This window comes from Xiphophorus maculatus, chromosome 16, assembly GCF_002775205.1.
Source record: "Xiphophorus maculatus strain JP 163 A chromosome 16, X_maculatus-5.0-male, whole genome shotgun sequence".
Taxonomy (NCBI): Eukaryota; Metazoa; Chordata; class Actinopteri; order Cyprinodontiformes; family Poeciliidae; genus Xiphophorus; species Xiphophorus maculatus.
The window spans coordinates 15,024,695-15,039,693 of record NC_036458.1 but is presented as its reverse complement, the minus strand read 5'-3'; the positions used below and the strand labels follow the sequence as shown (position 1 = coordinate 15,039,693).

General features: G+C 40.4%; 1 protein-coding gene across 1 annotated transcript in view; it reads left to right on the top strand.

Annotated features, from left to right (window-relative positions):
* LOC102217033 (Na(+)/H(+) exchange regulatory cofactor NHE-RF2-like) overlaps positions 1-9,131 on the top strand; it is a 30,390-nt gene extending 21,259 nt beyond the window's left edge. The window contains exons 3-6 of the mRNA XM_014471516.2: positions 240-467; positions 7,067-7,220; positions 7,465-7,583; positions 7,679-9,131. Of these exons, the coding sequence (XP_014327002.1) occupies positions 240-467; positions 7,067-7,220; positions 7,465-7,583; positions 7,679-7,843 (666 nt within the window). The 3' untranslated portion in view covers positions 7,844-9,131. The remainder of the gene's footprint in view (positions 1-239; positions 468-7,066; positions 7,221-7,464; positions 7,584-7,678) is intronic.
* Positions 9,132-14,999: the final 5,868 nt, after the last annotated feature.

The window sequence follows — 14,999 nt, the reverse complement described above, 5'->3', positions numbered from 1 at the left end:
TTGTATTAGTTGAGTGATGTATTAAAGTTACAGATGTAAAAGCATCCGTCAGAGAGGCAGGAATGGTAAAAACATTATGATGCATTTCGGTCTAACTACAAAGCTAAATGCACCTAGAAAGTGATTATCATGCATACAGCCATGGATTCAGCCATCAATGTTTTACAGTTTTTATTTATTAATTTTTAAATGTGTTGATCGGCATGGGAAACTAATTTAATCTCAAACATTTCTTCCAGGAGGCCTCAACAGAAGTGGAGATTCAGTCTCAGCCTCAGGACCAGTCCCCCCACCAGGTCGACCCGTCTGAGCTCGCTCCACGTCTGTGTCACCTGACTCGGTCAGCGGGGGGCTACGGCTTCAACCTGCATAGTGACCGGTCACGGCCCGGTCAGTACATCCGCTCCCTGGACCCGGGATCGCCCGCCGAGCGTGCCGGACTGCGACCACAAGACAGACTAGTTGAGGTAGGAGGGAGAAGCTTGAAGTGAGCTGCTGCATCAATATGAGTGAATTATAAGACGCAGCTGATGGTGTCAGTGGCACGTAACGCTTTCCAGCTGCTATTTACTCATGTTTGTTCACACACGAAGGAAAGAAAACAACATTGAAAGATTTGACAGAGGAATTATAGTGCCATATCCCTTTATCAAACACCATAGGTGTTAACAAGAAGTATTACAAAGCAATTCATGATGGTGAAGTTAAAAGAAAACAATGCATAGTTCTCAAATAAAAATAAAAAAAAATCTGTATATTGTGTATTTAGTTCCACTGACTCAACCACCTTTCACTACCACTGTTAGTCATCTGCGGTGTGTCTCCACCGTCTTTCCAGCCAAAGATGGAAAATGTTGCCCCTTCTTCGTTATGAGACAACAGAATCTTAGTCAGATTCGGCAAAATGTACATTTTAAAGTCGCTACAGACTCTGAAATGGATTTAGGCAGAATATGTTTTTCATCTAAGCTATTCCATCTCTGGGTCTGTTTGTCCTGCTGGAAGGCAAACCTCTGCGTCGAGCCTTTTGTAGCTTTTTTCCTGAAGAAAATCATCCTCACAGAATAATTCATCATGACATTCACCATTGTTAGTCTTCAGCATTTTGCTTACAGACCATAAAGTTCAGTTATGGTCTTTTGTGGTAAGTTGCAAACAGGACTTTCTTCTTGCCTCTCTTCAATAATGGACCGCAGTGTAGAGCTCACAACTCATAATAGTCCTGTTGACATATTCTCCTACCTGAACTGTGGATCTGTGTAGCTCCTGCAGGCTGCCGCCTTCTTCTTATTGTTCTTCTTAATGTTTTATTAGATAACACTGCTTTAAACTTTTCCAAAACTTGGTCCCTGACCTGGCTGACTGTTTGTATGTGTGTTGTGTGTGAAAGTGAAAAAGATCCCTCACAGCAGAGATGATATGCTGAGAGAAAGACGTCCAACAACAAAACACACTCAGCGAGAATTGTGAGCACAAATGCTCTTGACTGACGGGAAACCATAGATAATAGGATAATTATTTGTTAATGACACTGAGTTTAACTGGTTTGTGCTATAAAATAGGATAATTGTTAGACTGTGAGATAATCCCATGAGACAACTGCGGTCCCTCATCTCTCATAAGCCATGGTTCCCTCTGTGCGCTTGCACTCCTGGTTTTTGCATGTGGCATAATTTGCACAGAACTTTTCATTCTATCTCCTGTAAATAAATAACTTTTCACAAGGACGTTGTTGCACTCGCTTTCCATGTTAGACAAAAGATACTTATTCTAAAAGTGAAAGATTTCTGTCTGTCATTTGTCTAAAATAAGAAAATAGATCATTTGTTGTACCTATGTCGAAAATGCTGAATAGTTTAATTTAGAAAAAGAAAGATGATGATGGGATACGCTGGAGGAGAGCAATGTCTCTTATGTTTATGTTTACAGGCAACTAAAAGGTCATAAAACATTCAAATTTGCAAAAGAATAGGAACTGTAATTGCAAAAATCTGTGAAACTTGATCACTTTCGCATCTGAGCGTAAACATATTCGGAGTAAACACACCCTTCATTCCCATGGCCTTTGGCTTCCCGTGCCAAACATTGGGATCCAAGATCACACAGGAGAGCAACACACACATGATGCTGACATGCTCTAACAGTAAAGTACAAAAAAAATAAATACATTTAATTCACTATCTATGTGAGCAAACATGCAGATGAGTTTTTGTATTTTACTGACTATTTCTGGTGGATTTTTCTCCTGTAAGGCGGCTTGTTATGCGATCCGATGGCCGTTTCTCAAATTAAAACTCCTTCTGATGCCATGCCGTGTTTAACTGAAATAATCTGTGCAGCAAAACTGTAATTCTTGAGACGATTTGTTATTCATATTAATATACTTGTTGGAATCAGAGGAGGTTTAAGCTGTGCAGCTTCACTTGAACTTTAACTAGCTGGAGAAAATCTGTGGGAACATCCTGTAGCAGGTCACCAATGGCAACAAATGTCCACTTCTCTGACAAGTTTCCATTTAGAAATAAAATATGGTGCAACAAGTTATGACCAATTGCTTAATGTTGAGTAGACTCTAAACATGAGTCTAAAGTTCCTTTCTTGAATGTCTGGGAAGTTACAAGATCAATCATTCACGATTGACCTTGTAAAGAGCAGACCTCATAGATCCTCGGTTTGCCAGGGCTCAGTGGCTTTCATAAGCTCAGTCATTCTCTGAAACTTGTTGTGCATCACTGAGTATGTCTGAACTTTGTGGGCTCTTGAAAAGCGTATGAAGCTGTCGTGGAGTGCAATTACCCAGCATTGCTAAAGTAATAAAGTAAATTACTAAAGAAAGACGTGTTCAAAACAGCCCATACAGCTTTGTCCTCTTTCCATAATGCACACTGGTGGCCATGTTAACTTAGGTTTGCAACTTTTTCAGCAGATTGAGCCGACACAGAAACTCCCCATGTGCACCTTGAATGTTTGAGCAATGATCAGCCTGTCAGTATGCTGACTGCTCAGATTTCTGTTTACGTCATTTCTGGTGCTTTTCTCTCACAAATTTTTCTCTGTAAATAAAAAAATATCTGTGACCTAATCCTCCATTTTGAAACTACAGCTGGAATGAATAATATATACAAACTGTTTGATGCTTTGTGATGATTCTGATGAAGACAACAAGGTGAAACACCTTTCTCAACAAAGATGACTTCTTAGTACTTGAAATCATATAGTCCTTATACTCCTCATATAATCAATACATATTTATATTCTGTAGAAGGAGAAAGACAAGAGATTGTTTTTATTTACATCCTGTCTTGGCATTGCAGTCGTTTATTGAAGCTGCTTGCCTTCATGTGCCAGGGCAGATTTGCTCTATAAACAAGATGTCTCAAGATGGAATGCTAATTGGGTGATTGACCTAATTAAATCAAGAAAATGTATTAAAATGGCAAAACAATGTATTAGGAACATGTCATTGTATGACTTTCCATTTATATTACTTGTGTGTGTGGGGGTGTGTGTGGACTTGTATTTGTTACATTGTAAGGTCCATTTTTCTGACAATGGCTCTGATCCATGGCTCCTTGTGAGGCCCAAAGCCTGGGTCTTTCAAAAAGAAGAGGTGTTTTGGGGTTAGAGGTTAGGTTTAGGACTAAGGTATGAATTGAGTTTAGGTAAGGTTAAGGGTTAGGCATGTCCTGGTAATGGCTAGGTTTAGGGTGAAGGCTGGGGCTAGGCTATAGAAATGAATGAAAAATGAATGGAAGTCAATGCAAAGTCCAAGTGAAGATAGAAAGACATACTACTATGTGGTTGGTTGGTTGGTTGGTTGGTTGGTTGGTTGGTTGGTTGGTTGGTTGGTTGGTTGGTTGGTTGGTTGGTTGGTTGGTTGGTTGGTTGGTTGGTTGGTTGGTTGGTTGGTTGGTTGGTTGGTTGGTTGGTTGAGCGTATGTGTAGAAATAGGACAGCTTGCATTGAGTGGGTGTATGTGTGCAAATTTGTGACCTGGAGGTGCAAAGTTATGGAGCTACAACAAAGTTACTAGAGTGGTGAGAACAGTGGAAGGCCTACCACCCTTAGCACCTAAGAACAGCGAAGAATAGGAGGACTCGGCTCCGGAAGAACGCAAAAGCCACAGGTAGATAAATGGGAAGCACAACCTCAAAGCAGCCAAACGCACTTAAAGGAGAAGGGTCATCAGTGAACCCCAGGTTCAGCAATCTCGAGGCCAAAGAGTCCTATGGTGACACATATATCACCGAACCCTCCGCACCACACACCACTGCCACAAACGTTTACTGCTGTATTTCTCTTCAATCCTGGCCTGACATAATGTGTGCTACTCATAGTAGAGTTATGCTTATTGGAGCTGTATTAGTGTTAACTGTGCTCATTTCCTAATTACGGAATACAGAGCATATTTATTGTTAGATAACTGAATGTTTAACACCTTCATCATAAAGTAATAGTGGTGTTTAAAATCTGATCTGACGCTCAGGTCTGCTGCATGGTGTGTTTACGTGTGTACATGCTGTGATAATTGGACTCGTCTCTGACCGTGTACTTGGAGAATCGCCTGTGTTACCTGTCAGCAGCTTGTTAGAGAGCTGAACGACCATGAAGAGCTTTCCCTGTCAGCCGTTCACCGTCTTTTTCTCTCCCCACGCCCCATTACACCGGAGTTGTGTCAGCAACGAGCGCTGTAAAGGCCACCGTGACAGCTCAGCTTTCTGCCGATGTTTGGCAGAAGCCCTGACGCCAGTGAACGCCTCATCGCTCTGTGCTGTAGCTGCGCCCAACAGAGCGTGCTCGGAACCGCCGAGAACTTGAGCTTGATGTCAAACGTCACATGAATCTGCTGCTCTCTGACTGGTTTTGTTTGGATAAAGTCATGGTAGAACATAACTGGGATCTTACATCTGCATTAGCAACAGTGCTCACTTTCTGGGGTTAATTTTAGCCTCAGCCTCTGAGACATTTACAGGTGTCACCAGATGGTGAAACCCAACAAATATTCATTGCTTCTATCATTTGACATTTTTATTTTAACTCTGCTTTTTAAAGATTTTGCAAACCTAGTAGCCTTTTTTCATAGTTTTAGACAAGAAAACTGAAAAAAGACACAGTACAGGGTTTCCTTTCTATTTATACACATTTATAGGGAAAGGAAAACGGTGACCATTTAACATAAATTTGCTTAGAAGTGTTGCTGTGTATGATAGCTTATTGAACACTGTTCTCTCTCGTAGCTTGTTTGCTGTGTTCTTTGTTCCTTTGTGAAGCTAACACAGACGCCAAATGGTCAAAAGCCACTCTCATCTCATGTGTCATGTCCGCAGATGTGCTGATCTGTTGGAAAGTTCTGGTTTTGATCGCCGCATCACAAAGGAGAAAGTACCTTCAGGTTCAAACTCTGTGTAGTCATACACACACATGCACATGCACACACACTGAGTATTAAGAGGTTTCCTGAAGACTGATCCCATGGGAAATAGGCTTGTGCACGGTTCCTACGCCATGTATTAATTAACTGAGCGGGAAGAGAATGATGCATTGTCCAGTGAGAGTTGGACCATTAATGAAGTCTGTGAAGCACAACACAACACCTGTTTGTCAGCCCAATACAGAGATGTTTGTTCTCTCTGTACTGACTTGTCTGTCTGTCTCACTGGGTGACTGAAGGCCTGGAAGGAGTCCTGGATGAAACAGATGCACGGATGAGAGGAGAAGTCGTTCACATTTTCCATCTGTTGACATTCTTCTATTTCATTTGTTGCCCAGTGTTTTCCTCTTTCGCTCTAGTTTCCTTTTACTTTGCTTCTTCATGTGTCTGCAGAACAACCCATGCAGTTTCTCATAAAGTAGACTTGATGTCTTTAAGTCTCCCCTTCTGTCTTAAAGAAAATGCTACATTTTATTCTCCTTCTACATCCTCTTCTCCCCCATCAAAAGCAGTGAATTTGAAACAAATTCCCCATCAGCAAAGAGACACCTGACACCTGAGCCAAAGCCAGAGCTCAGGAGAGCCATCAAATATTGATAGCGTACCAACAACACAAACTCGCTGTGTTGCGACGCAGCCTGCTGAGCACCCACAACGGTCTAGACAGAGCTACTGAAACGCATTGTCCAGATAAGAGCAGGTGCAAACAAACCTGGTGCCTTCACCAGTTAGGTGCAGAGGTCAGGGAGATAACTGTGTGCATTTCACCTTTTATATTCGAACTGCATCTGCATGCACTCCTTCAACAGTGCTGAAAATCAGTTCTGTTGTAATTCAGTAAAATCTAAAAGCAAAGAGTTTGAGAAAAGTGTCCAAACGGTGCGCATGCTCCATGGAGGGAAAATGGTTTAATAAGCAATAGCTGTGTGGTTACATGGCTCCCTCTTGTGGATCAATTAGGAAGTACATGCACCCAATGACTGCAGTCCCTCCCAAACAGAAACTACAGTGAATTGCATTGGATTTTTTTTTTATGTTATAGGCCAACAGAAAGCATTTCATAATGGAAATACATAAATTGCTTGTACTTGTGACAGTGCAATGACAATAAAGTTGAATTCTATTCTATTCTAAACTAATACATAGTTTTCCCTTACCCCTATTTCAGAACAGCTGATCCAAATGATTGCATTACCTGTTCTGCAGGCATCAAGTACTGCAGAAGCCTGTTAATCACTCATAGATTTAATCCAGGTGTGTGGCAGCAGGGAAACACCTAAAACATGCAGGGCAGGGGGGCCTGAGGACCGGAATTGAGAAGCACTGATTTATACTGAGATCTAATCCACAAAGGTTGAAACTTTTTTGTATTTATTTTGGTAACTTCTGAAGACACTTGGTTGTGCAGGATTTTGCTTAGGTGAAAAAGCACACCATAATTTTCAGGTTTTTCTTTGTGAAACGTCTTGAACACTGTGTTCTTTTCAGGTCACGTCATAAATTTTTCAGAACGTTCCGAAAATACAAATAAAAGTTTCTGGTTGTACTGTAATAAAATGAGGTGAAACAAAACTTTGTCTACTTTGCTTAACGTTCACACGGAAAATAATCTCTCTTTTTCCCGTTTCTGTTTAGGTGAACGGCGTGAACATCGAGGGCATGAGGCACACAGAGGTAGTGGCCTTCATAAAGAAAGGGGGAAACGAGACCTGGCTGCTGGTGGTGGATCCAGAAACAGACGAAGACTTCAAGAGAAGAGGAGTGATCCCCACGATCAGCCACGTCAAAGGTGGGAAAGGCTGAAAGCTGAACATATTAGAAATCTTAACAGTTGCAAAGATTTATGTCAAGTTATCAAACATTAAAAGACTAAAAAAATAAACAAGGAACATTGATCTGCAATTAGATGCATACGAATTAATGGATAGGGTATTTGATTTAAAAAGCTTTTCTTTTTTTTTTAATCAAAATTTTAAACACTGGAGTAAAACATATATTTTTGTGTTTTGTCTCCTTTGTATTTTTCTTCCTAGATTATGATGGTCCTTCCATATCCAACGGATCGCCCAGCCCTCAGGTCAACGGCAGCTCCACCACGCAGTCCTTCAGGTCGACACGCTCAGACCTCAGCAGCCAGGGGAACAGCACACAGGTCGGTGTGGACGCTCGTACAGGTTGTACGCTTAAGAGTCTGAATCCTAAACCCTCACGATCTTTCATTTTCATTTCATTTTTTCTGACTCCTAGCTGGCAGACGACGACGGCAGCCAGCTCATGGACCCTTTCGCTGAGATCGGTCTGAGACTCGCTGCCACGGCGGCAGAGGAAAAGATGAAACTCCATGCCAAGGAGAAGAAGAAGGCGCCGCAGATGGACTGGATGAAGAAATACGAGCTGTTCAGTAATTTTTAAGATTAGTTTCTTGCCTCGCGAGACTTTGTGAAAGGCATTTCCTAAAAATCGAACTTCTCTGAAAAAGAAGATTTTTCAATACTCAGATGAGAATAATCCCGACACGCGAGGGACACATTTTCTCTTTTCTCAACACTTTTTCTCTCCATCAACTATTTGACTCGCCCTCCACCTCTGAGAGACTCGAAATAGCAGCTATTTTTATATTTAAAAACCATAAACAAAAATAAATAAGCAGCATCCTGTTATGGAAAGCCTTCTAAAGAGGTTACTGGACACTGTGACATGAATGATGGTGGACTTCGTGGGAGTTTATATTTTTTCAAATCAGCCTGGGGACGCCTGAAGCAGGCAGAAGAATCACTGTGAAAGACTCTGCACCTCCAGCCCATGCAGACAATGTACAACCAAGAAAAGAACGCTGTGTATTCTCTTACATGTATTTTTACATCAAGTATATCATCATTAATCATCATTGTCATTAATGTACGCCTGTTTGTGAAACATAAAATAATTCGAAGAACTTCTTCCTGCTCTAATCACCAATATCTCCTTATCTGAAGACAAAGGGAGTGGTTTCTAAGGGAAGAACGGGAAGGAGCTATAGGTTCATAGAAGGGATGTGTTTTAATGTTTAACGCAAAACAAACACCTTTCTGAATCACATTTAGATATTCATCCACTTAGTATTTCAGAGAAACATTTTGAAAAGCTAGCGAGAGATTGGCATAATCAGAGAAACTTAAATTAAAATGGTTTAATGTGAACGTTGTTTTATGAGTTCAAACATTTTTTGTTTGTTTGTCAAAGAACTTGTGGAGGCAACATTTAACTGCTGGCCAAGTAGCATTCTACTAATAATTCAGTATTAATTGTTATTATTTTTCTTTTATATTATTAGACTTATGAAGCAGATACGATTGCGAAGGCTACACCTTTTTCTTCTTTACTAAAATATCTGGAAAGTTTTAGATTGTAGTAGTACATTAGGAGTGTATTCTCGTTTTACAACATGTGGGAAAAGCCTTAAAATAAATTTGAAAGTTTATTAGAGGTTTATGAAGTTCAATTTACAGTCAATGAGATTTTATTTCATTGCTACTATGTGTAAATATGTCATAACACAGTTACTCCTGTCTGGGCTGGAGGGGAACCCATAATTATTACGCCTTTATTCCCTGTGATGGCTAAAATGCAGCAAAGACCTTTGGGTAACCAAGTCTCCATAACAATCATTAGACTATCTACTTACTAGCAGGTAGTTTGGGAGGCATACCCCCCAAAAAAAGTATTTTCTATTCCACTATCAGAGATTTAAAAAAAAAAAAAAACATAGTTTGCTCAGCTGAAAGGGAATTGTAACTTTGAGTAATGCTACATCTGAGTTGTTTCAAAATTTGGAGATCCCAGCTTCAGATTCAAGTTGAAAGCATTCAAATTGCAAGTTTACTACCACTGGGATACAAACACATAATATATTTCCTGCCAATTTATACATTGAATTAGAAGTGATGGTAAACAGTCTTTGCCAAAATAATTTACTACATGTTTTGTTCACAGCCATATCGGATATTAAACTTCGGGTTGCGTGACAAGTTCAGACTTTCCCCAGTCACTACTCCAACTTTAGAAGATGTTCTTATTTTTTTTCCAACAAGCATAAAAAAAAACTTCTGACCACAGGAGGAATGCATAGTATACATGAGCTCTCCAGTGACAAATACTCCAGGCCTGAGAATAAGGCTCATTAAATGAAAAAGCTCCTCATACCCACTCCTACGTACAGTGCGGGGATTTTAAATGTTGTGCCCTGTTTCTCTCCCAGAGGTTCTGTAAAGTGCATGGCCTCATGAACTCTTTTAAATGCCTGGATATTCAAAAACAAAAAATTGTTGGCCTCACTAAGGGGACAATGGGTCACCTCAGGCGTTTTCAGCAAGACAATGTTCTAAAACAAGTCAACTCAGAAATGGTTTACTATTTCTGAGTTGTAAACTCAGAAATAGGCAAAGTCAACCCTTTCTTTGCCAATTCAGTTTACAGACATAACAAACTGTATCTTCAAACTTTGTGAAATGTTGCAGCAGAAGAGCAATTGGTGTTTTCCAATTGGCAAAGAGGGGTAGCACCGAATATTGAAAGCAGGGGCACCTGCAAGTTTGCCACTAAGGTCAAAGGTAATTTTGGCCCTAGTCAGAATATTTCTGTGTGAGATTTTGCTGTTACAATTGAGTAGAATTTATTTTAAGGCTTTTAACATCTGTTTATGAAAATTCTAATGTCATGTGAAGTTTAATAGCAATAAAAAATCATGTCATGAATAGTGAGGGATCAATCAGACGTTTTACTGGTCAAGACAGATTTCTGGCTTTCTTTGATTTTTCACTTGCTAATTCTTTACAAGAAGAAGAAAAGCTTGTAAACAAACTTACTCTTATCACGTAAGTCTTCAAGCTAATTAGCCTTTATCGTAGGGTCGAACATTTCATTTCTGTAAACAAATAAAGTCTTTGGACAGAGGTTAAAGTTTAACAGAAACCAACTCTCTTCTAGTGTCAGCTCAGATACAACATGGCAGCGTGTTGTCAGGGAGGGCTGGAGAAGCTCACAGCGAGGTCAGAGGTGCTTCAGGAAAGACACAGGGAGTCACAGACATTACAGAGGATTACTATGCACATAGGATCAGCTGTCATACACATGCTTGTATGTGGAAAAGGTAAACATGTAATGCATTAGGGTAATTAGCATTAGCTCTATACTCTGACAGAGTCTGGATAGCAATCTGTGTTACAATTGTACATATGTGTCAGGTCTCATTTTTTCAATAAAGTGAAACAAAGGCTTCTTTTGAATTGACCAAAATGGTGCATTCATTCACCTTTCACGGGGAGATTGCAGGATTTGGGATTTTCCATCCCTCATTTTTCCTCTACTGGTTTTTTTTTTTTTTTTTTTTTTTGTTCCACTGTCCCTCTTTTGCTCCCGTTTCCTCTCAGCCCCCCTTTATGTCTCCCTCTCAGTGAGGATTATGTTGGCGTACAGTTTCAGGTTCGGCCTGTTCTCACAATTCTTCCACTAGCCAGCTGCTGTGAGGACACACAGGGGTTACACCGGGGTCAGAAGTGGGTTTGTGGCCATGTGAGAGAGCTTGCAGTGGTTTGTGTGTGTCTTTGTTGAATGCAAAGAGAAGGCTGTAGTCTTTGTCTTCTCTGATTCCGGATACTCTGAAATACACAATGTTTTAGTGAAATTTTTGGATCATTCAAGTAGTTTAAAAACTTTTTGGATAGATAAAAAAAAAATTCATAGTTTCTGGATTTTGTTGCAGTTTAGTCCAGTATTTCTCAGGTATTAGCTCAGGTTTTATGCAGACACCCACAGTATTTATTAAGTATAGCATAAATATATGTATTTATCTTATTTTAAATGGTAAATGACTATTTACAGTAGCTTATTTTTTCCTAAAATATTATAGATTTCCTCTTTACCAGCCATAAGTTAAAGATTTACTACTATGTTAGCATTTTACACTCAATAAGTCGTGGGCCATATGACCTATAAGCAGGGACATGCACAGATAGACACTAGGGGGTGCTAAAGCACCTGCCATTTAATCCTTGTACAAAAAATGCCCTTCTGAAACAGAAGCCGGCGGTTCCATGTGCTGCAGAATAAAACATTCCTGGAAATTAACCTGATGACAACTGTGAAGCATGTTGTCATGACACATCAGGATACGTCCAAGCATGGAGGTGGACATGTCCTGATTTGGAGATCCTGCAAGATGACTTGAAACAGGCTGTACCTACTTAAATGAAACTCCTCAATCATTTCAAAGCTTCTAGTGAGGAGCGAGGAAATTTTCTTCTGACTCTCAAAGGCTGGTTAGATGGCCACAAGAAGCATCTTACTGAACTTATTTCAACCAAAGAGGGCAAGACTAGCTGTTAGGAAGTAAAGCAGAGCTGATGGGAGCTGATGCATGTCTCCAGCGGTGGCTGAGTCAGAGGTCATGTAGACCCTGGACATGTTGCTAGCGCATCACCATGATCCTTCTTATGGAATAACAATTTTTGTTATTAATGTAAGCATTTTTGTTTGTCTTTTGTGTGTGTGTGTGTAGGAGTGGGCGTGTGTGTGTGCGTGTGTGTGTGTGTGACAAAAAGCAACACATTTTCACAGTGGCTTTCAGACTTTTGAAGGTGTATCAGAGTTCTAATTTAAATTGGTATTTTTGTCCACCGCAGCACATTGTGTTGCATTTGCTTCAAAATAGAGGAAATGGAGGACAAAAGCAGCAATGGTCAGCCTAAAGAAGACATCTGTAGCAAATGAAAAGTATCTGAAAGCCATTCTATTAGAAAAGAATAAACAATATTTCAGCAAAGACCTAACCAGCTCCCTTGGATAGCATCATGATGCTGCCACTGCCATGTTTCAGAATGGCAATGATGTAATCAAGCTTCACTAGTTTTCTTCCCTACATGTAAGTAAACCAATAACTTATGTTTTGGTCTCAAAGGTATTTTCCATAAATTTATCTATAGGAAAGGGAAAAAACTATGTTTTTGCAAGAGGCTACTGGTAATAAAAACACAAATTCTTCCTCTATGAAATATAAGAATCTTTTATTCATGATTTATTCATAGGTCAAAATAAGTAAAAAAAAAAAGAAGATTTTGGTAACAGACTGTAAACAGGTGAAAAATCAGTTCAAATAAAAGTATTGAAATATTTTAGGAAGCATAAAGAAATATTGGTGCACATTACTGAAAAATATTACAAAGCATTGGAAGTAAATGGTCTAACTTTTATTTAACCAGGTGAAATATTAAGAACGATTATTTACAATTACAACCTGCTAAAAAGATGATGATTCAAAATGATTCAAGACTTTCGCCCAGAGATGATTGGTGAAGAAAATGCTACCAGATGTATATTTATTAAGCTCTTATCTAAATTGTGCCTATAATCAGTAGCTCAGCCAGAGTCAACATATTTATTACCTTTTAGTGCTTCATTTTCTATAATAACACACATTACAACAGCTAATAAGCTACTGTTCGTCCACTAGGAGGCACAACTTCAGCGTTTCAAATCCAGGAAGTGAGACAAGCCTTTCTAGCATGAGGCTGTGGTTACATAGGGCCCTACCTGGGCTTGCTCAAAATGCAACTCCACACGTGGCCACATTGTCAACCTCCCTGGAGGTTATGGCGAGGCCGAGCCATGACGCCAGCACATCAAAGGACAGCCCCAGTTCAAAGCAGTCTGCAATTTCAGAGCAGTAAAAGCAAGAGAACAGAGGCAGAGAATAGAGCCACAGGTGGGCACTTTCTGTTTAGCCTGCCTCGGTTGTTGCACGCAGTTCTAACTTCCTATTGATGATAGATGATTGCTTGCCTTAAACCTTAGGTTTTCTGCCCTCTTACATCCTTCCAAACTTTCATTTAAGTAGTCTATACTAGTTTTTAAGGGTTATAACTTTTGGGACTCATTGTGATTATGTTTGTTGATTTCTCCTGCATCCTTTGATCCTTCACAGTATCCCACACACACACACACACACACACACACACCTCCGCACCTTAATCCTCCTCAAGAGTGGCATCTATTTACCAGTGCCAGGGCTGCCTGGGATGCCTGCGAGGAGAGAGAGAGAGAGGGAGGGAAACCAGAGGCTGACAGGGAGGGGAAAGGCAAAAAAAATGGTGGCAGGGGGCGAAGGGGTGCGTCTCCAAGGCAACTGTGTTTTTGTTAGCGCTTGTGAGTCAGACGAGCGGTGAGTCACAGTCAGGAGGAAACACACACACACAGTCACATTCATACTCACTCCCCACTCAGTCAAAGAGAAGCCAAATAAGGACAGCTACATGCACAGAGACAGGCCAACGAAACGAAACACTCAGAGAAGGCAATGGGATGGGTAATTAGTTCAGATTAAGAGGAAAATAAATAGGGAAATATGAAAAAAAGATCAGATTCCAGTTAAAAATGTGTAGGAAAGAGAAATGGAGGATCAAAGTGAAGGGAAACTGGGGATCCAAAGGGCATGAGTGCAGGCACATACCCTCTCCGAAGAGCAACTATCACATGGGTGGGGGAACAGGAAACGGACAGAGCCACACCCAGTTTGTGCACACCTTGGATTAACTTGCTAAGCCGCCTATTTATTGTCTGACGCCAACACACTCAGAGTGGCGGCCTCATTACGCGGTAAAAGTTTGCATTATTTGGCTTCCCTGAAGGAAAAAAGAGTTTTATCACCTCTTTTACTTTTTCAGACTACACAAGCAGCGTGGCAGTGCTTTCATTTTGAGAAAGCAAACAGATGATTAAACTGGTGTTCATCGCTTCCGAGGTCTGTGACTGGTTTGCATTCCCGCAGCTACTTGGCTGGTAATCCAGCGTAGTAAAAAAGCCCTTTAGGTTGCAGATATGTCTAGTTTTGTTTTCACAAACGAGTCCGCAGATTTAGTTTTGTGCCGGCTGTGATTTCCATGCATCTACACACCATGGCACATTATCCAATCACACTCTGAGTGTTTTGGCGTCCACTGACCTCAGCCGAGAGGGTGAATACAGCACACACTGCATATGTTTTTTTGTTTTTACAATATCGTAAAAGTTGACATACTTCAAGTTGACAACGCTCCATGTTGCTAGCTATAAACCTTCCTTCTTCTCTCAGTCATCTTCTTTTAATTTAGCTCAAAGCTTTGATACTGCAGCCATAAATAATGTCCCTATGTAATTTACAATAGCACAGTATGTTCTTAGAATCCAGTAGTCAAATAAAGCTCTTGCAAAATCTGGAACTTTCCCCCTGTTTGCGCTCTCTTTCTATACCTCTCGGATGGCTGAAGTTCAGCTCAGAGCAGCCAATCAGAGAGCCAGACTGATGATCCTTCTTGTCAAGTTTATCTAAACACAGATAACGCGCTAGAAATATCACCTGTTCCCTAACGGCTGTGGGCTGGTGCATTCCTTTCCTTTCTTTTCTTTTCTATTCTTGAGTGGAAGTTGATAAACTTTCGAGAGGAGGCCTTGCAAAAGTATTCAACCCCGCCTGAACTGTTTCACATTTTATTGCAACATGAAAGTTGAATGTGATTTATTTCATAGACGTACACAAAGTAGGGGTTCCTAAAATTAA